This window comes from Euprymna scolopes, chromosome 23 (genome assembly GCF_053919585.1).
Source record: "Euprymna scolopes isolate OS-2025 chromosome 23, ASM5391958v1, whole genome shotgun sequence".
NCBI lineage: Eukaryota > Metazoa > Mollusca > Cephalopoda > Sepiida > Sepiolidae > Euprymna > Euprymna scolopes.
In genome coordinates, this window is record NC_136504.1 from 79,633,955 (window position 1) to 79,656,548 (window position 22,594).

The 22,594-nt window shown below is 24.9% G+C and overlaps 1 protein-coding gene across 5 annotated transcripts in view; it reads right to left on the bottom strand.

Annotated features, from left to right (window-relative positions):
- Positions 1 to 22,594, bottom strand: part of LOC145246036 (cilia- and flagella-associated protein 43-like) — a 456,783-nt gene that overhangs the window by 334,062 nt on the left and 100,127 nt on the right. For all 5 annotated transcript variants that reach the window (XM_080107869.1, XM_080107868.1, XM_080107867.1 and 2 more), the window contains exons 13-16: positions 21,440 to 21,583; positions 10,397 to 10,575; positions 7,313 to 7,462; positions 117 to 395 (exon numbers count right to left, since the gene is read on the bottom strand). In XM_080107869.1, coding sequence (XP_079963995.1) covers positions 117 to 395; positions 7,313 to 7,462; positions 10,397 to 10,575; positions 21,440 to 21,583 — 752 coding nt within the window. The remainder of the gene's footprint in view (positions 1 to 116; positions 396 to 7,312; positions 7,463 to 10,396; positions 10,576 to 21,439; positions 21,584 to 22,594) is intronic.

Genomic DNA, 22,594 nt, shown 5'->3' on the forward strand with positions numbered 1-22,594 from the left:
GATGATTTATTTTTAAGTTAAAAATCTGAATTAAAAACTGACGCTTTATTTTCAAAGTTAGAAGCACTGCTACGCACGGATTCGAAAATACCTGAAAGTGACAAATCTTCACTCACCAATTCACCTTCAAAAGGATTTTCTACAGTCGGCATTTTCTCAATGGCTTCCGTCTTTAAAAACTGAGCATTTTTCATCTGATCGTTCTTCTGAAGTAACCAGTATTTTGTCTCATAAATGTCTTTAATGGCATCGTCACTTGTGTAGGTGATTTCGTAACAGGAAACGGTACCATCCTGACTCGTTAAAAGCACATGAGTACAATCTGCACTCAGACATAAAGATTTTGCACAACTTTGGTAGAAATCATGGCTGGAGAATGAAACCACACTTTTATTCTGACAAGAAGAAAGAAACAAAAATATATTGGAGTGCACAAAATATTCGTTCATTTTTGGAATGTCATTTTTCTGTTTTACTAAAGATCGTTTTATATTCTTATTCTTAAAATCCTGTATTTAGTGCATTTTGATGTCTGTCTGTAATAAACGTCCAAGCAGCGAAGTTCTTATATTTTTGCTTGTATTTCACACGTTGAAAAGGAAGATCAAACAGAACACTACCTATATTTGATGCTTTTTTACAACAAAAGAAAGGGCGGACAACCACAGAAATCTGCACAAATATGTGAGTATGGGAAGAATGTTGTTATAGAATGAGTGTGCCAGAAATAGTTTGATTGATTTTGAAAAGGAAATTTTTCAGTGAGAGATGCTCTTTACTTAGGCCGGCAAAAGATAATCGACAGTGGCTAAGTGGAAGTTTTAGTTGAACAAGATCGCCGTTTGACAATTAGACAAATCACAGACATTCTTAATATTTCCAAATCGAACGTGGAAAATGAATTGCATAAATTTGGTTCTGTTTCTAAACTTCATGTTTGGGTTCCACCCGTCTAAAAAAATAAACATACTTTTTGGCCATTCTAATACTAGTAACGATAGCCAACAGTTTCAACATTTGTGGAATTAAAATCCAATTACCTTTAAAAATCTCATAATGTTCTTAACCTGTCGATCCATTTCTACTCTGTTTGTACTTTTGTATCCTAAACATGTTATGGATCTTCTACATGGTATTTAATAAAATATTTTGAAAATAGTTACATTATTTTTTAAGAGTCGGGAGGATCTGGCCTTATGTATAAACGGGATATATTCTAGAAAAAAAGTCATGATCAGGTCACAGAGTTATCCTGCCTGGAAAGAAGCCGGGTTTATGGGAATTGGAAATAATGATAATTAGGCAGAAATGACGCCAGGAAGAAATACGTTTGACAGAGCAGCGATTACTATCTTTCAGAGTTCAGAGACAGTAACTAAGTGACACAGACAGGTTTTAAGATGGTTTGATAAGCAATAAAATAACTAAGCAATGAAATTACTAAGCAATAAAACTACTAAGCATTTAAATAACTAAGCATTAAAATAACTAACCAATAAATAACCAAGCATTAAAATAACTAAGCATTAAAATAACTAAGCATTAAAATAACTAAGCATTAAAATAACTAAGCAATGAAATAACTAAGCATCAATATAACTAAGAATTAAAATAAATAAGCATTAAAATAATTAAACATTAAAATAACTAAACAATAATATAAATAAACATTTAAATAACTAAGCAACAAAATAACAAAGCAATAAATAAACAAAGCATTAAAACTACTAAGCAATAAAATAACCAAGCATTAAAATGAATAAGTAATAAAATAACTAAGCAATGAAATAACTAAGTAATAAAATAACTAAGCAACAAAATACCTAAGCAATAAATAAACAAAGCATTAAAACTATTAAGCAATAAAATAACCAAGCATTAAAATGAATAAGTAATGATATAACTAAGCATTAAAATAACTAAGCATTACATTAACTAAGTATTAAAATAACTAGGCATTAAAATAACTAAGCTTTAAAATAATTAAGCAATAAAATAACAAAGGATTAAAATAACTAAGCAATAAAATAGCTGAGCCTTTCAATAACAAAACATTAAAATAATTAAGCATTAAAATAACTAAGCAATGAAATAACTAAGCATTAAAAAACCTAAGCATTAAAATAACTAAGCAAGAAAATAACTAAGCAATGACATAACTAAGCAATGAAATAACTAAGCATTAAAATAATTAAGAAATAAAATAACCAAACATTAAAATAACTACACATTGAAATAATGAAATTATAAAATAACTAGGCAATAAAATAATTATGCATTAAAATATCTAAATATTACAATAACTAAACAATAATATAACTAAGCATTAACATAATTAAGCATTAAATAACAAAGCATTAAAATAACTAAAAATTAAAATAACTAAGCAATAAAATAATTAACCATTAAAAAAACTAAAAATTAAAATAACTAAGCATTAAAATAATGAAGCATTAAACTAACTAAGCAAGGAAATAGTAAAACATTACAATAACTACGCAATTAAATAACTAAACAAAAAATAGCTAAACATTAAAATAACTAAACATTAAAATAACTAAGCAATGAAATAACTAAGCATCAATATAACTAAGCAATAAAATAATAAAGCATTAAAATATCTAAACATTACAATAACTAAACAATAATATAACTAAGCATTAACATAGCTAAGCATTAAATAACAAAGCATTAAAATAACTAAAAATTAAAATAATTAAGCAATAAAATAATTAACGATTTAAGAAACTAAAAATTAAAATAACTAAGCATTAAACTAAGTAATGAAATAATAAAACATTAAAATAACTAAGTAATTAAATAACTAAACAAAAAAATAGCTAAACACTAAAATAACTAAGCATTAAAATAACTAAGCAATGAAATAACTAAGCATCAATATAACTAAGCATTAAAATAATTAAGAATTAAAATAACTAAGCATTAAAATAACTAAACAATAATACAACTAAACATTAAAATATCTAAGCATCAAAATACCGAAGCAATAAATAAACAAAGCATTAAAACTACTAAGCAATAAAATAACCAAGCATTAAAATGAATAAGTAATAAAATAACTAAGCATTAAATAACTAAGCATTAAAATAACTAAGTATTAAAATAACTGGACATTAAAATAACTAAGCTTTAAAATAACTAAGCAATAAAATAACTAAGCATTAAAATAACTAAGCAATAAAATAACTAAGCAATAAAATAGCTGAGCCTTTCAATAACAAAACATTAAAATAATTAAGCATTAAAATAACTAAGCAATGAAATAACTGTGCAATAAAAAACTAAGCATTAAAATAACTAAGCAAGAAAATAACTAAGCAATGACATAACTAAGCAATGAAATAACTAAACATTAAAATAATTAAGAAATAAAATAACCAAGCAATAAAATAACCAAACATTAAAATAACTAAACATTGAAATAATGAAATTATAAAATAACTAAGCAATAAAATAATTAAGCATTAAAATATCTAAACATTACAATATCTAAACAATAACATACCTAAGCATTAAAATAATTAAGCATTAAAATAACTAAAAATTAAAATAACTAAGCAATAAAATACCGGAGCATTAAAACACCTACAAAATAAAATAGTTAAGCAATAAAATACTTAAACATTAAAATAACTAAACATTAAAATAACTAAGCATTAAAATACTTAAGCAATGAAATAATAAAAAATTAAAATAACATAGCAATTAAATAACTAAACAAGAAAATACCTAAACATTAAAAAAGCTATACTTTAAAATAACTAAACATTAAAACAACTAAGCAATGAAATAACAAAGTATCAATATAACTAAGCATTAAAATAACTAACATTAAAATAACTAAGCATTAAAATAACTGTACAATAATATAACTAAGCATTAAAATAACTAAGCATTAAAATAACCAAGCATTAAAATTACTAAGCAGTAAAATAATTAACAATTAAAATAACTTAGCAATAAAATATCTAAGCATTTAAATAACTAAGCAATAAATAACTAAGCAATAAAATAAATAAGAAATGAAATAACTAAGCATAAAATAACTAAGCAATATAATAACTAAGCAATAAAATAACCAAGCATTAAAATTACAAAGCATTAAAATAACTAAGCAACCAAATAACTAAGCAATAAAATAACTAAGCAATGAAATAACTGAGCAATAAAATAACTAAGCATTAAAATAACTAAGCAATAAAATAACCAAGCATTTAAATTACAAAGCATTAAAATAACTAAGCAACCAAATAACTAAGCAATAAAATAACTAAGCAATGAAATAACTAAGCAATAAAATAACTAAGCAATAAAATAACTGAGCAATAAAATAACTAATGTCAAAATAACTCAGCATTTAAATAACTATACAATAAAATAACTAGGCATTTAAATAACTAAGCAATAAAATAACTAAGCATTAAAATAACTAAGCATTAAAATATGTATGCAATAATATAACTAAGTTATAAAATGACTAAGCATTAAAATAACTAAGCTTTAAAATAACTGAGCATTAAAATAACTGTGCAATAAATAACTCAGCAATAAAATAACTAAACACTACAATAACTAAGCATTAAAATAACTAAGCAATGAAATTACTAAGCCTTAAAATAACTAAGCATAAAAATAATTAAGCAATGAAATAACTAAACAATAAAATAACTAAGTATTAAAATATCTAAGCATAAACATAACTAAGCAATAAAATAACAAAGCATTAAAATAACTAACCAATAAAATAACGAAGCATTAAAATAACTAAGCAATGAAATAACTAAGCATTAAAATAACTAAGCATTAAAATAATTAAGCAATGAAATAACTAAGCATTAAAATAACTAAGCATTAAAATAACTAAGCAATGAAATAACTAAGCATTAAAATAACTAGGCATTAAAATAACTAAGCAATAAAATAACTAAGCAATAAAATAACTAAGCATTGAAATAACTAAGCATTAAAATAACTAAGTATTAAAATAACTAAGCATTAAAATGACTAAGCGTTGAAATAACTAAGCATTAAAATAACTAAGCAATGAAATAACTAAGCATTAAAATAACTAAGCATTAAAATAACTAAGCATTAAAATAACTAAGCATTAAAATAACTAAGCAATGAAATAACTAAGCATTAAAATAACTAAGCATTAAAATAACTAAGCATTAAAATAATTAAGCATTAAAATAATTAAGCAATAAAATAACTAAGCAGTAAAATAACTAAGCATTAAAATAACTAAGCAATAAAATAACTAAGCAATAAAATAACTAAGCATTAAAATAACTAACCATTAAAATAACTAAGCATTAAAATAAGTAAGCATTAAAATAACTAAGCATTAAAATAACTAAGCAATAAAATAACTAAGCATTAATATAACTAAGCAATAAAATAACTAAGCATTAAAATAACTAAGCATTAAAATAACTAAGGAATAAAATAACTAAGCATTAAAATAACTAAGCATTAAAATAACTAAGCATTAAAATAACTAAGCGTTGAAATAACTAAGCATTAAAATAACTAAGCATTAAAATAACTAAGCATTAAAATAACTAAGCATTGAGCTTAAGATAATTATCAAGTGTTCTTTATTACATGTATCGCTCTACACACGTTCCTTTGGCCTCTTTCATCTGACTCTGGATGATCATAGTAAATAATTTAGTCAACTTTGTTGTTATAATTAATGTCATGAGTGATGACGGCGGTAGAGAGGATAATGACTGGATGTGCCAAGTTAAAATCTTATCATTCCACAGAAACACTTTCACTCTAGGATGTTGGCAACCTTCACGTGTTTTCTCCTTTTAGGATCCGATCTATTTTTAGAATAAATTCTGACCAAAACGATATTCTGGAAACTAATGCCAACAATATAATCATCAAATTCATACTAAATGAATATGATACGCATGTCCAATGGTTTTTTGCTGTAACGACAAATTTGTCGCCATTTGATTAGATCACTACAATGCACAACGACCAATTAGAAGAGAAGATATAATTTTAATAAGTTGAATTGGCTGAACAGTTTATGAAAATTAATTTTATAAATAAACTAGTATGGGGATCTGATGTTGCCCAGGAGAGTAGTACTTTCATTTTGATCAATAACAATTGTTTTCTACTGTTTATTCTTTATTGCCAGTTATTAAGATTAAGTTTACTCTTCTTATAATATAGAAAGTCGAGTTTTTTATACTCAGAATACTATAATACTATATACTATAATATTAAAAATTCATGACAATTGATTAATTCATTCAGGAGTCATTTAGGATGACATTGGTGAAGCATAACTTTATAAAGGCAGAGACATATTATCCAATTCTTCATGTGATGTGCTGTGGGAACGGCTCATCCCATTGTTATGCTTGCTTTTCTATATATATATATATATATATATATATATATATATATATATATATATATATATATATATATATATATATATAAAATAATAATATTGCTTTTCTATATATATATATATATATATATATATATATATAAAATAATAATATTGCTTTTCTATATATATATATATATATATATATATATATAAAATAATAATATTGCTTTTCTATATATATATATATATATATATATATATATATATATATATATATATATATATATATATATATATATATATAAAAGCAAGCATAACAATGGGATGAGCCGTTCCCACAGCACATCACATGAAGAATTGGATAATATGTCTCTGCCTTTATAAAGTTATGCTTCACCAATGTCATCCTAAATGACTCCTGAATGAATTAATCAATTGTCATGAATTTTTAATACAACTGCTAGGGTGTATATGCGCATAATGTGGACTGTAAGCTCAATTGTTGTGCAGAGGAGATTACTAAGGGATGAAACCTGTTGTGAAAATCCAGTTAGATTTAAGTTTTATGTACACTAGGTATAAAACATCATATAGTAAATATTCTCCGAATGTCAGTTTCTTTGATGTATTTTAAATGTTTTTAGGGAACACAATATTAGCAGAAACTCTTATTTGAAAATCGAAATATTTTATATTTGTATCGAATTTGCTACAGAGTTATTAGACACTAATTAAATAAGATTTCCTAAATTTCAATTTCTTTGTAAGAAACCTTAGAACAGATCCTAGGTATAACGTTTGCTAACATTGTATTTTGATTTTTATTTTCGCATGGGGGCATAAAAGTGATGCACAACTGTTCTGTTCTGGGAATTCATTTTATTCGTCCTGGGACGGGTATTTTTCTAGTTTTATATATAACTGACTCACCATATTATTTGTTGCACACAGTTGAAGCGTCCCATCTTTACCACATGATATCAACCACCTTTTATCATCACTGAACTGTAGGTCTATACCCGGCAATTGGTGACAATCGTAGGATACATCAACGAACATAACTTCAGCGAAGTCCTGCAACTAAATTAAAAGATAAGATTAAATTGTATGCAATCTTCAAAAATGATAGTATTTAATTAAATATTTAGAAAGTTTTTTAAAATGTCTTTCGCCTAAAAAGAATACATCTAATAGAAATGTGACAAATTTAAAAAAAATGTTTATGAACACAAAGGTTAGTTAAAAGGAAAAAGTTAAAACGAAAAAAATACAACAAAATTTAAAATTAATTTTTCTCCAAAGACCTTTTGTGGTTAATAGGTTTTTACTAAAAGTTACATAAAATATCTCTCTTATATGGTTAATGCTGGTTCAAATTGTTAAAAGAAATGGTTTCCAATCGATTTCATTAAATTTCATATTCAATCCGATCAACCGTCTTTGTTTTAATTACTAATACCATAGAGGGAGTGGGAGGAGCTCAACATTACGCACATCATTCTATTAATTTAATGATATATAATTTCTTTAATATTCAACAGTGAAAAAAAAACAGACTTCCGACTAGAGAAAGAAAGATACATAAGGAAAGAGAGAGAGAGAGAGAGAGAGAGAGAGAAAGAGAAAGAGAGAAAGAGAGAAAGAGAGACGTAAAGAAAGAGAGAGCGAGACATAGAGAAAGAAAGAGCCACAGACAAAGGGTGAGAGAGACATACAAAGACACTGATTTATAAATTTAATAACTTTGTTTTGTACCTAATGCTGTGGGTCAATCAATTAATTAATTGAACTTAGAAACCAAGTTAGTGAGTTTGAAATTCATTTGAAACATAATTATTTTTACTCTTGATTTCTTTCCAAAACGAACTCAACAATTAAAATACTACATTAATTTTACAATTTTTTTGTAAATTCAGTGAATATTAATTTTAAGATACGAAAATATGGAAATATGAATAAAGATAAACAACACATAACGAGAAGAATGTTGGCGGTGTGTGTCGGTTATTTAAACCACGTAAGTTGCTCAAAATAATGTTTTTCCTATGTTTTTTAAGGAATAAATCTGATGAGTAAGCCACTAAAAATGCGACAAAGACATAATTTAGTTGATTGAACAAAACAATATTGTAATAATTTTCTTTCTGAACTATAATAAACTACCAACTGAGGAAATTTGACTTTTTGGAACTTTGAAAATTATTATATTACACTATATATGCTCTGAAAAGACATTCATTGAGCTTGAACTTAATTTTATATAAAAGTGGAAAATTTTCTAGTTAAAATTTGTTTTTTAATGGGAAAATTTTTTATATATATACAAATTTTTTAAAATCTATTAGGGTTGGTATTGGGTTGGTGCAAAAATAATGTCGTTTTTTATCATATATATATATATATATATATATATATATATATATATATATATATATACACACACGTGAAAAACGACATTATTTTTGCACCAACTTAATACCATTTACTGATTTACGTTTGACAGTCAATCGTTTTATTTCAGATCGTAACAAAAAATTAAAATTGTATCATAAAAACTGTTTTAAGGTTAGTTATTTCCCAAAATTTTATTCAAATTCATGCGATATTCACGAAGTTATGAAATTTTATTCTTTATCAAGGAATTTCCACTGTCCATCACTTTATTGCAGGTCTCTTAAAATTCTGTTTTAGGGGAAAAAATAAAATGTCTAATCATGAAAACTTTATTTTTGATTATGTTTTTCTGTCAAAGAATAATAAACAAAAGCACATCCTAAGTGCCAAACCTAGAATGTGCTTTTGTTTATTATTCTATCAATAAATGAATTATTTATCGACATACCCATAATTTTTAAAATAACTTTAAACAACCTTTTGTTCACTGAGGAAGTTGTTTGATCTAAGAAGGAATTATGGCTCTGGCGACATCAACTATTTTCCTCCACAGAGCATTCTTTGAGGTAAATTGCTCTCCTTCTTCATAAATCTCTCTATTCAATATTGACCAGAGATGGTCAATGTAGTTAAGATCTGGAGAACACGGTGGTCAGGTTATGAGGGTTTCTCCAACGAAGCTCTTAGATTCAAGGAAAGCTGTAAATAGGATGGTGCATTATCATGCATAAAAATCATCTGAAAGCAACATGACACTGATGGTCATCTAGCCATGGCAACAAATGATTATCCAAAAAGGCCTTGCATGCATTGCTGGTGGTGGCACTCGGAATGGTCCAACCAACTTATCCCTACTCGTTCCTGCCCAAAACATGATGCCACCACCTCTTTGTTGGCAATGAACTCTGTAGGTTTCGGGTTCCAAACTTTGGCCCATCCACCCGGACCGTCAAGAGTAGCACGGGCTTCATCCATAAATAGAACATGTTGGAAATCCATTCTCATGTAATTCTGTGCCCAAACCATTTGTTTTTCCCGATGTTGTTTGCTCAATGGAGGCCTTGGAAGAGGTTTGACGTTCCTTGCCATCACATTCAACACCTTGCATCGGACCTGTCTGGATCTTGGAGCGATTCTAACTCTTGCAAAAATGGAAGCACTGGTGCTGTTTAGGTTTCAGTTGACTTCCCTACGAATTTTCCAAATATCCCAATTTGAAAGGTTTCTCCTCGTACTCTTATCCGTTTTGTATTTGATGTTGGAGTTGTTCACGAATGAAGCCAAGGTTTTTGGATCCCTTTCCAGCTCAGTGGCTAAATCTTTGATGGACAACCCTTTGCTTTTTGATAAACTTCAATCACTCGTTTTTTTGGCATTGTAAGAGATCTGCAATAAAGCGTTGTATAAAATCTTTGATAATAAATAAAATGTCATAACTTCTTGAATATCGCATGAATTTGAATAGAATTTTGGGAAATAACTAACTTTAAAGCAGTCTTTTGATGATACAATTTTAATTTTTTGTGATGTATATTTAGTGGAATATGGATATTTTTACTTATCAGCAATAAAGCGATTGACATCGTTTATATGTACATATGAGAAAATATTAATACGAACCATAGATGACCCAGCATTTAGAGGCAACTGAATAAGTTTATTTGATTTCTGTGAGTGCACATAGGTTTCTCCATTGCAAACGGTTAGTCCTTGAGTTTCTGATAGCAGCGTATAATCTTTCATTTGAATTTTAGAATGATCAAAGTCACATTCAGGAGTCAAGTATTTTTCTTTATAAGCTACAACGAAAATTCAAAAAAATTACATTAAGAAAGAAATGCAAGTCAACTATAACTAGAATCATTTTACAGATCATTTTGAATAAATTTTTCAAAACGTTCCCAGAAATAAGATTCCCCCCCCCCAACAAGTATTCCTATTTACAATGCCTCCCCACGGGACAGAGTTAGACACCACGGTCGTTTTTTAATGTGGAGAAAAGGAACAAAAATAAAAATTGTCTCAGTCGTGAAGGATTTCTCCTCCACTGACAGAGAACAAGAAATTGAAGTGTAAATCTGAAAAAAAGATACTACACTTTGATCTTGACCCGAAGGCCAAGTTGGAATGTTTGGAATCGTGTCTAACACGAGACTGTGGGGAGTTGAGCAGCGAGATCTCTGTTCACATTATATTTAAACCTGCATGTTAGTAAATCAGGGAAGCAGGAAACAGGGAAGGAATTCCAAAGTCTAACAGTCCAAGTGAAGAAACTATTAGAGCTTTCCAATATCTAGGGACCTCTGTTATAAGCTTTCCAATATCTAGGGACCTCGAGCAGGAAGGAGTGAGATTTTGCTATTTGTTGGGTTAGTCAGGAGTATGTACGTCGAGGGGACGCAAGTGCTATAAGTTCATCAGAGCACATTCCATTAAAGTACTTTAAAATAAACACAGCAATGAGACATTGCAGCAATGAGACAGAGATTGGAGCTTGACCTGCAGTGCTGGATCTATTAAATTTGACACTCTGTTTTGGCCCCTGTCTAAGAGTGAGAGATTAGTGATGCATCATTCCAGATATGGAAAGAATACTTCATGCATGTAGAAATCACGATTTTGTAAGAATATAAGATGCTTTCTGGTGTAAATAATTTATATTAGAATATAAGATGCTCTCTGGTGTTAATAATACATGAATAATAATAATAATAATAATAATAATAATAATAATAATAATAATAATAATAATAATAAAATACAGAAAATTACTATAAATAATATATATTAGAATATAAGATGCTTTCTGGTGTAAATAATATATATTAGAATATAAGATGCTTTATGGTGTAAATAATATATATTAGAATAAAAGATGCTTTCTGGTGTAAATAATTTATATTAGAATATAAGATGCTTTCTGGTGTAAATAATTTATATTAGAATATAAGATGCTTTATGGTGTAAATAATTTATATTATAATATAAGATGCTTTCTGGTGTAAATAATATATATTATAATATAAGATGCTTTCTGGTGTAAATAATATATATTAGAATATAAGATGCTTTCTGGTGTAAATAATTTATATTAGAATATAAGATGCTTTCTGGTGTAAATAATTTATATTATAATATAAGATGCTTTCTGGTGTAAATAATATATATTAGAATATAAGATGCTTTCTGGTGTAAATAATATATATTATAATATAAGATGCTTTCTGGTGTAAATAATTTATATTAGAATATAAGATGCTTTCTGGTGTAAATAATTTATATTATAATATAAGATGCTTTCTGGTGTAAATAATTTATATTAGAATATAAGATGCTTTCTGGTGTAAATAATTTATATTAGAATATAAGATGCTTTCTGGTGTAAATAATATATATTATAATATAAGATGCTTTCTGGTGTAAATAATATATATTATAATATAAGATGCTTTCTGGTGTAAATAATTTATATTAGAATATAAGATGCTTTCTGGTGTAAATAATTTATATTATAATATAAGATGCTTTCTGGTGTAAATAATATATATTAGAATATAAGATGCTTTCTGGTGTAAATAATATATATTATAATATAAGATGCTTTCTGGTGTAAATAATTTATATTAGAATATAAGATGCTTTCTGGTGTAAATAATATATATTATAATATAAGATGCTTTCTGGTGTAAATAATATATATTAGAATATAAGATGCTTTCTGGTGTAAATACTTTATATTATAATATAAGATGCTTTCTGGTGTAAATAATACATGAATAATAATAATAAAAAAAATACAGATAATTACTATAAATAATATATATTAGAATATAAGATGCTTTATGGTGTAAATAATATATATTAGAATATAAGATGCTTTATGGTGTAAATAATATATATTAGAATATAAGATGCTTTCTGGTGTAAATAATTTATATTAGAATATAAGATGCTTTCTGGTGTAAATAATTTATATTAGAATATAAGATGCTTTCTGGTGTAAATAATATATATTAGAATATAAGATGCTTTATGGTGTAAATAATATATATTAGAATATAAGATGCTTTCTGGTGTAAATAATATATATTAGAATATAAGATGCTTTCTGGTGTAAATAATATATATTAGAATATAAGATGCTTTATGGTGTAAATAATATATATTAGAATATAAGATGCTTTCTGGTGTAAATAATATATATTAGAATATAAGATGCTTTATGGTGTAAATAATATATATTAGAATATAAGATGCTTTCTGGTGTAAATAATTTATATTAGAATATAAGATGCTTTCTGGTGTAAATAATTTATATTAGAATATAAGATGCTTTCTGGTGTAAATAATATATATTAGAATATAAGATGCTTTATGGTGTAAATAATATATATTATAATATAAGATGCTTTATGGTGTAAATAATATATATTAGAATATAAGATGCTTTATGGTGTAAATAATATATATTAGAATATAAGATGCTTTCTGGTGTAAATAATTTATATTAGAATATAAGATGCTTTCTGGTGTAAATAATTTATATTATAATATAAGATGCTTTCTGGTGTAAATAATATATATTAGAATATAATATGCTTTATGGTGTGAATAATATATATTAGAATATAAGATGCTTTCTGGTGTAAATAATATATATTAGAATATAAGATGCTTTCTGGTGTAAATAATATATATTAGAATATAAGATGCTTTCTGGTGTAAATAATTTATATTAGAATATAAGATGCTTTCTGGTGTAAATAATATATATTATAATATAAGATGCTTTCTGGTGTAAATAATTTATATTAGAATATAAGATGCTTTCTGGTGTAAATAATACATGAATAATAATAATAAAAAAATACAGATAATTACTATAAATAATTTATATTAGAATATAAGATGCTTTCTGGTGTAAATAATATATATTAGAATATAAGATGCTTTATGGTGTAAATAATATATATTAGAATATAAGATGCTTTCTGGTGTAAATAATTTATATTAGAATATAAGATGCTTTCTGGTGTAAATAATATATATTATAATATAAGATGCTTTCTGGTGTAAATAATTTATATTAGAATATAAGATGCTTTATGGTGTAAATAATATATATTAGAATATAAGATGCTTTATGGTGTAAATAATATATATTAGAATATAAGATGCTTTCTGGTGTAAATAATATATATTAGAATATAAGATGCTTTCTGGTGTAAATAATTTATATTAGAATATAAGATGCTTAATGGTGTAAATAATATATATTAGAATATAAGATGCTTTCTGGTGTAAATAATTTATATTAGAATATAAGATGCTTTATGGTGTAAATAATATATATTAGAATATAAGATGCTTTATGGTGTAAATAATATATATTAGAATATAAGATGCTTTCTGGTTTAAATAATATATATTAGAATATAAGATGCTTTCTGGTGTAAATAATTTATATTAGAATATAAGATGCTTTCTGGTGTAAATAATATATATTAGAATATAAGATGCTTTCTGGTGTAAATAATTTATATTAGAATATAAGATGCTTTATGGTGTAAATAATATATATTAGAATATAAGATGCTTTATCGTGTAAATAATATATATTAGAATATAAGATGCTTTCTGGTGTAAATAATATATATTAGAATATAAGATGCTTTCTGGTGTAAATAATACATGAATAATAATAATAAAAAAATACAGATAATTACTATAAATAATTTATATTAGAATATAAGATGCTTTCTGGTGTAAATAATATATATTAGAATATAAGATGCTTTATGGTGTAAATAATATATATTAGAATATAAGATGCTTTCTGGTGTAAATAATTTATATTAGAATATAAGATGCTTTCTGGTGTAAATAATATATATTATAATATAAGATGCTTTCTGGTGTAAATAATTTATATTAGAATATAAGATGCTTTCTGGTGTAAATAATATATATTAGAATATAAGATGCTTTCTGGTGTAAATAATTTATATTAGAATATAAGATGCTTTATGGTGTAAATAATATATATTAGAATATAAGATGCTTTATGGTGTAAATAATATATATTAGAATATAAGATGCTTTCTGGTGTAAATAATATATATTAGAATATAAGATGCTTTATGGTGTAAATAATATATATTAGAATATAAGATGCTTTCTGGTGTAAATAATATATATTAGAATATAAGATGCTTTCTGGTGTGAATAATTTATATTAGAATATAAGATGCTTTCTGGTGTAAATAATATATATTAGAATATAAGATGCTTTCTGGTGTAAATAATATATATTAGAATATAAGATGCTTTCTGGTGTAAATAATTTATATTAGAATATAAGATGCTTTATGGTGTAAATAATATATATTAGAATATAAGATGCTTTATGGTGTAAATAATATATATTAGAATATAAGATGCTTTCTGGTGTAAATAATATATATTAGAATATAAGATGCTTTCTGGTGTAAATAATACATGAATAATAATAATAAAAAATTACAGATAATTACTATAAATAATTTATATTAGAATATAAGATGCTTTCTGGTGTAAATAATATATATTAGAATATAAGATGCTTTATGGTGTAAATAATATATATTAGAATATAAGATGCTTTCTGGTGTAAATAATTTATATTAGAATACAAGATGCTTTCTGGTGTAAATAATATATATTATAATATAAGATGCTTTCTGGTGTAAATAATTTATATTAGAATATAAGATGCTTTCTGATGTAAATAATATATATTAGAATATAAGATGCTTTCTGGTGTAAATAATTTATATTAGAATATAAGATGCTTTATGGTGTAAATAATATATATTAGAATATAAGATGCTTTATGGTGTAAATAATATATATTAGAATATAAGATGCTTTCTGGTGTAAATAATATATATTAGAATATAAGATGCTTTATGGTGTAAATAATATATATTAGAATATAAGATGCTTTCTGGTGTAAATAATATATATTAGAATATAAGATGCTTTCTGGTGTAAATAATTTATATTAGAATATAAGATGCTTTCTGGTGTAAATAATATATATTAGAATATAAGATGCTTTATGGTGTAAATAATATATATTAGAATATAAGATGCTTTCTGGTGTAAATAATATATATTAGAATATAAGATGCTTTCTGGTGTAAATAATTTATATTAGAATATAAGATGCTTTCTGGTGTAAATAATATATATTAGAATATAAGATGCTTTATGGTGTAAATAATATATATTAGAATATAAGATGCTTTATGGTGTAAATAATATATATTAGAATATAAGATGCTTTCTGGTGTAAATAATATATATTAGAATATAAGATGCTTTCTGGTGTAAATAATATATATATTAGAATATAAGATGCTTTCTGGTGTAAATAATTTATATTAGAATATAAGATGCTTTCTGGTGTAAATAATATATATTAGAATATAAGATGCTTTCTGGTGTAAATAATATATATTAGAATATAAGATGCTTTCTGGTGTAAATAATATATATTAGAATATAAGATGCTTTCTGGTGTAAATAATTTATATTAGAATATAAGATGCTTTCTGGTGTAAATAATATATATTAGAATATAAGATGCTTTCTGGTGTAAATAATATATATTAGAATATAAGATGCTTTCTGGTGTAAATAATATATATTAGAATATAAGATGCTTTCTGGTGTAAATAATATATATATTAGAATATAAGATGCTTTCTGGTGTAAATAATTTATATTAGAATATAAGATGCTTTATGGTGTAAATAATATATATTAGAATATAAGATGCTTTCTGCTGTAAATAATTTATATTATAATATAAAATGCTTTCTGGTGTAAATAATATATATTAGAATATAAGATGCTTTCTGGTGTAAATAATATATATTAGAATATAAGATGCTTTCTGGTGTAAATAATTTATATTAGAATATAAGATGCTTTCTGGTGTAAATAATATATATTAGAATATAAGATGCTTTCTGGTGTAAATAATATATATTAGAATATAAGATGCTTTCTGGTGTAAATAATTTATATTAGAATATAAGATGCTTTCTGGTGTAAATAATATATATTAGAATATAAGATGCTTTCTGGTGTAAATAATTTATATTAGAATATAAGATGCTTTCTGGTGTAAATAATATATATTAGAATATAAGATGCTTTATGGTGTAAATAATATATATTAGAATATAAGATGCTTTCTGGTGTAAATAATATATATTAGAATATAAGATGCTTTCTGGTGTAAATAATACATGAATAATAATAATAAAACAATACAGATAATTACTATAAATAATTTATATTAGAATATAAGATGCTTTCTGGTGTAAATAATATATATTAGAATATAAGATGCTTTATGGTGTAAATAATATATATTAGAATATAAGATGCTTTCTGGTGTAAATAATTTATATTAGAATATAAGATGCTTTCTGGTGTAAATAATATATATTATAATATAAGATGCTTTCTGGTGTAAATAATTTATATTAGAATATAAGATGCTTTCTGGTGTAAATAATATATATTAGAATATAAGATGCTTTCTGGTGTAAATAATTTATATTAGAATATAAGATGCTTTATGGTGTAAATAATATATATTAGAATATAAGATGCTTTATGGTGTAAATAATATATATTAGAATATAAGATGCTTTCTGGTGTAAATAATATATATTAGAATATAAGATGCTTTATGGTGTAAATAATATATATTAGAATATAAGATGCTTTCTGGTGTAAATAATATATATTAGAATATAAGATGCTTTCTGGTGTAAATAATTTATATTAGAATATAAGATGCTTTCTGGTGTAAATAATATATATTAGAATATAAGATGATTTCTGGTGTAAATAATATATATTAGAATATAAGATGCTTTCTGGTGTAAATAATATATATATTAGAATATAAGATGCTTTCTGGTGTAAATAATTTATATTAGAATATAAGATGCTTTATGGTGTAAATAATATATATTAGAATATAAGATGCTTTCTGGTGTAAATAATTTATATTATAATATAAAATGCTTTCTGGTGTAAATAATATATATTAGAATATAAGATGCTTTCTGGTGTAAATAATATATATTAGAATATAAGATGCTTTCTGGTGTAAATAATTTATATTAGAATATAAGATGCTTTCTGGTGTAAATAATATATATTAGAATATAAGATGCTTTCTGGTGTAAATAATATATATTAGAATATAAGATGCTTTCTGGTGTAAATAATATATATATTAGAATATAAGATGCTCTCTGGTGTTAATAATATATGAATAATAATAATAAAAAAATACAGACAATTACTATAAATAATATATATTATAATATAAGATGCTTTCTGGTGTAAATAATATATATTAGAATATAAGATGCTTTCTGGTGTAAATAATTTATATTATAATATAAGATGCTTTCTGGTGTAAATAATACATGAATAATAATAATAAAAAAAATACAGATAATTACTATAAATAATATATATTATAATATAAGATGCTTTATGGTGTAAATAATATATATAAGAATATAAGATGCTTTATGGTGTAAATAATATATATTAGAATATAAGATGCTTTCTGGTGTAAATAATTTATATTAGAATATAAGATGCTTTCTGGTGTAAATAATTTATATTAGAATATAAGATGCTTTCTGGTGTAAATAATTTATATTATAATATAAGATGCTTTCTGGTGTAAATAATATATATTAGAATATAAGATGCTTTCTGGTGTAAATAATATATATTAGAATATAAGATGCTTTATGGTGTAAATAATATATATTAGAATATAAGATGCTTTCTGGTGTAAATAATATATATTAGAATATAAGATGCTTTCTGGTGTAAATAATATATATTAGAATATAAGATGCTTTATGGTGTAAATAATATATATTAGAATATAAGATGCTTTCTGGTGTAAATAATATATATTAGAATATAAGATGCTTTATGGTGTAAATAATATATATTAGAATATAAGATGCTTTCTGGTGTAAATAATTTATATTAGAATATAAGATGCTTTCTGGTGTGAATAATTTATATTAGAATATAAGATGCTTTCTGGTGTAAATAATATATATTAGAATATAAGATGCTTTATGGTGTAAATAATATATCTTAGAATATAAGATGCTTTATGGTGTAAATAATATATATTATAATATAAGATGCTTTATGGTGTAAATAATATATATTAGAATATAAGATGCTTTCTGGTGTAAATAATTTATATTAGAATATAAGATGCTTTCTGGTGTAAATAATTTATATTATAATATAAGATGCTTTCTGGTGTAAATAATATATATTAGAATATGAGATGCTTTATGGTGTAAATAATATATATTAGAATATAAGATGCTTTCTGGTGTAAATAATATATATTAGAATATAAGATGCTTTCTGGTGTAAATAATTTATATTAGAATATAAGATGCTTTCTGGTGTAAATAATTTATATTAGAATATAAGATGCTTTCTGGTGTAAATAATACATGAATAATAATAATAAAAAAATACAGATAATTACTATTAATAATTTATATTAGAATATAAGATGCTTTCTGGTGTAAATAATATATATTAGAATATAAGATGCTTTATGGTGTAAATAATATATATTAGAATATAAGATGCTTTCTGGTGTAAATAATTTATATTAGAATATAAGATGCTTTCTGGTGTAAATAATATATATTATAATATAAGATGCTTTCTGGTGTAAATAATTTATATTAGAATATAAGATGCTTTATGGTGTAAATAATATATATTAGAATATAAGATGCTTTATGGTGTAAATAATATATATTAGAATATAAGATGCTTTCTGGTGTAAATAATATATATTAGAATATAAGATGCTTTCTGGTGTAAATAATTTATATTAGAATATAAGATGCTTTATGGTGTAAATAATATATATTAGAATATAAGATGCTTTCTGGTGTAAATAATTTATATTAGAATATAAGATGCTTTATGGTGTAAATAATATATATTAGAATATAAGATGCTTTATGGTGTAAATAATATATATTAGAATATAAGATGCTTTCTGGTGTAAATAATATATATTAGAATATAAGATGCTTTCTGGTGTAAATAATTCATATTAGAATATAAGATGCTTTCTGGTGTAAATAATATATATTAGAATATAAGATGCTTTCTGGTGTAAATAATTTATATTAGAATATAAGATGCTTTATGGTGTAAATAATATATATTAGAATATAAGATGCTTTATGGTGTAAATAATATATATTAGAATATAAGATGCTTTCTGGTGTAAATAATATATATTAGAATATAAGATGCTTTCTGGTGTAAATAATACATGAATAATAATAATAAAAAAATACAGATAATTACTATAAATAATTTATATTAGAATATAAGATGCTTTCTGGTGTAAATAATATATATTAGAATATAAGATGCTTTATGGTGTAAATAATATATATTAGAATATAAGATGCTTTCTGGTGTAAATAATTTATATTAGAATATAAGATGCTTTCTGGTGTAAATAATATATATTATAATATAAGATGCTTTCTGGTGTAAATAATTTATATTAGAATATAAGATGCTTTCTGGTGTAAATAATATATATTAGAATATAAGATGCTTTCTGGTGTAAATAATATATATTAAAATATAAGATGCTTTCTGGTGTAAATAATATATATATTAGAATATAAGATGCTCTCTGGTGTTAATAATATATGAATAATAATAATAAAAAAATACAGACAATTACTATAAATAATATATATTATAATATAAGATGCTTTCTGGTGTAAATAATATATATTAGAATATAAGATGCTTTCTGGTGTAAATAATATATATTATAATATAAAATGCTTTCTGGTGTAAATAATATATATTATAATATAAAATGCTTTCTGGTGTAAATAATATATATTAGAATATAAGATGCTTTCTGGTGTAAATAATCTTCCAACTCGATGGAGTCCAATATCGACTTCATTCCCAGTTACAAATACACTTTGGTGGCATTATGTAGATTATCTCTAATTTGGAGACTTGGGGGTTTTCTTCCATAAGAATTATAAATTGAACAACAACAATCGCTTCCATCATAATTAATTTTAGTTAAACACAAAATGAAATTACATTTATCATATGTCCTCGTTGCTTGAATCTACACATTATTTGCAACACTCCAATTTCTAGTCAAGTGATTACAGTTACATACTTAAAGCACAACAATAACTATCTTTTAATGCACCTTGGTATAATAATAGACGAATAAACGATTGATAAGAAAATGTTACCATTTTATCAGTAAGAAACTGCACCTCAGCAAACGAATAAAACTTCCTCAATAAGGCCATCTATTGGCCGTGAGTAACAACCCCTGTTTATGTTGGGAGAGGTATGGTGTGTGAATGATGTCAGATAGGGTATAATGCTAAATCCGTTCTTTTCAGAGATCAATCGAGATGGGTTGTTGAATTTACACTTTGTCTAGAAAATAAAATGACATAACTTAAAAGAAGAATAGCTACAATATAATGCAAATACATGTGATAAATTAAGAAAATGTAAACTTACTGTTTTTAAAATCTTTGTACAATTGAAAAATGTACAGTTTATCCGACTCAACTTCTTTCTCCGTCAGAGTTTGGCTAACGATCACATAAACAACAACGTCTTTTGAACTGTCAATTGTAAACTTCACGATTGGACCTTTAAAATCTACAAATAGCAAAGTGAAAAATCAAGATAAACATACGGCTCTATTTGTTATTGAGCACTATTATATAAACACAGTAAGATTCTAGCTTGTTTTAGGATTTGAATGCAGAAGATAGTTTTTTTTTTTTATTACATTTTCACCCCAAACAAGGCACAATGCCACTTTCATGTAGGGGGCTACTATCAGGGACATAAGTTGCAGAGATACTATGTAGGGAGTTGAGCAGCAAGATGTCTGTTCACATTACACTTGGGCTTCTGCATGTCAATACAGTTGGGGAAACAGGAACCCAGAAGGGAATTCCAGAGTCTAGCAGTTCTTGGAAAGAAAGTATTAAGAGTAGAAGGCTTTCTTACATCTAGGGATCTCTACTGTGTAGGGGTGGAACTTTGTTGCTTGTTGATTTGATGGAGGTATTTATGTCGAGGGGGTACAAGGACTTGTAGTTCGTCGGAGCATCCACCATTAAAATACTTGTAAAACAGGCAGAGGGATGCACATTCCGTCAATGGGACAGAGGTTGAAGCCTAGGTGACAGTTCAGGGCCTATCAGGTTGGCGAATCTCTTTTGAACCCTGTCCAGGATTGAGAGACCAGTAGCAGATACACCAGCACAAATGTGACAACAATACTCCATACATGGGCGAATGGTGGCCTTGTAGAGATACAGGATACTTTCGGATCTAAGTAACTTTCTAGCACGGTAGAGAAAGCCCACCTTCTTCGCAGCAGCTTTGGCAATGCTCTCGATGTATTTGTTCCAACTCATGTTCCCTGTGAACGTTAAGCCGAGGAGTTTGAATGAAGTACTTTCAGGTAATGTATCTTTAGCCATAGCTATTAGTGGTTGGTAAGGTTTCTTGTAATTATTGAAGGAAACAAGCTTAGTCTTGGCAGTATTCAATGTGATCATCCATTTTTGTCTCCGTTCCACTACAGATTGGAGGTCTCCCTCTAGTGTTTCTGCCATTGCCTTAGATATGTTAAAATTAAAGCAGGAAATGTCTAAA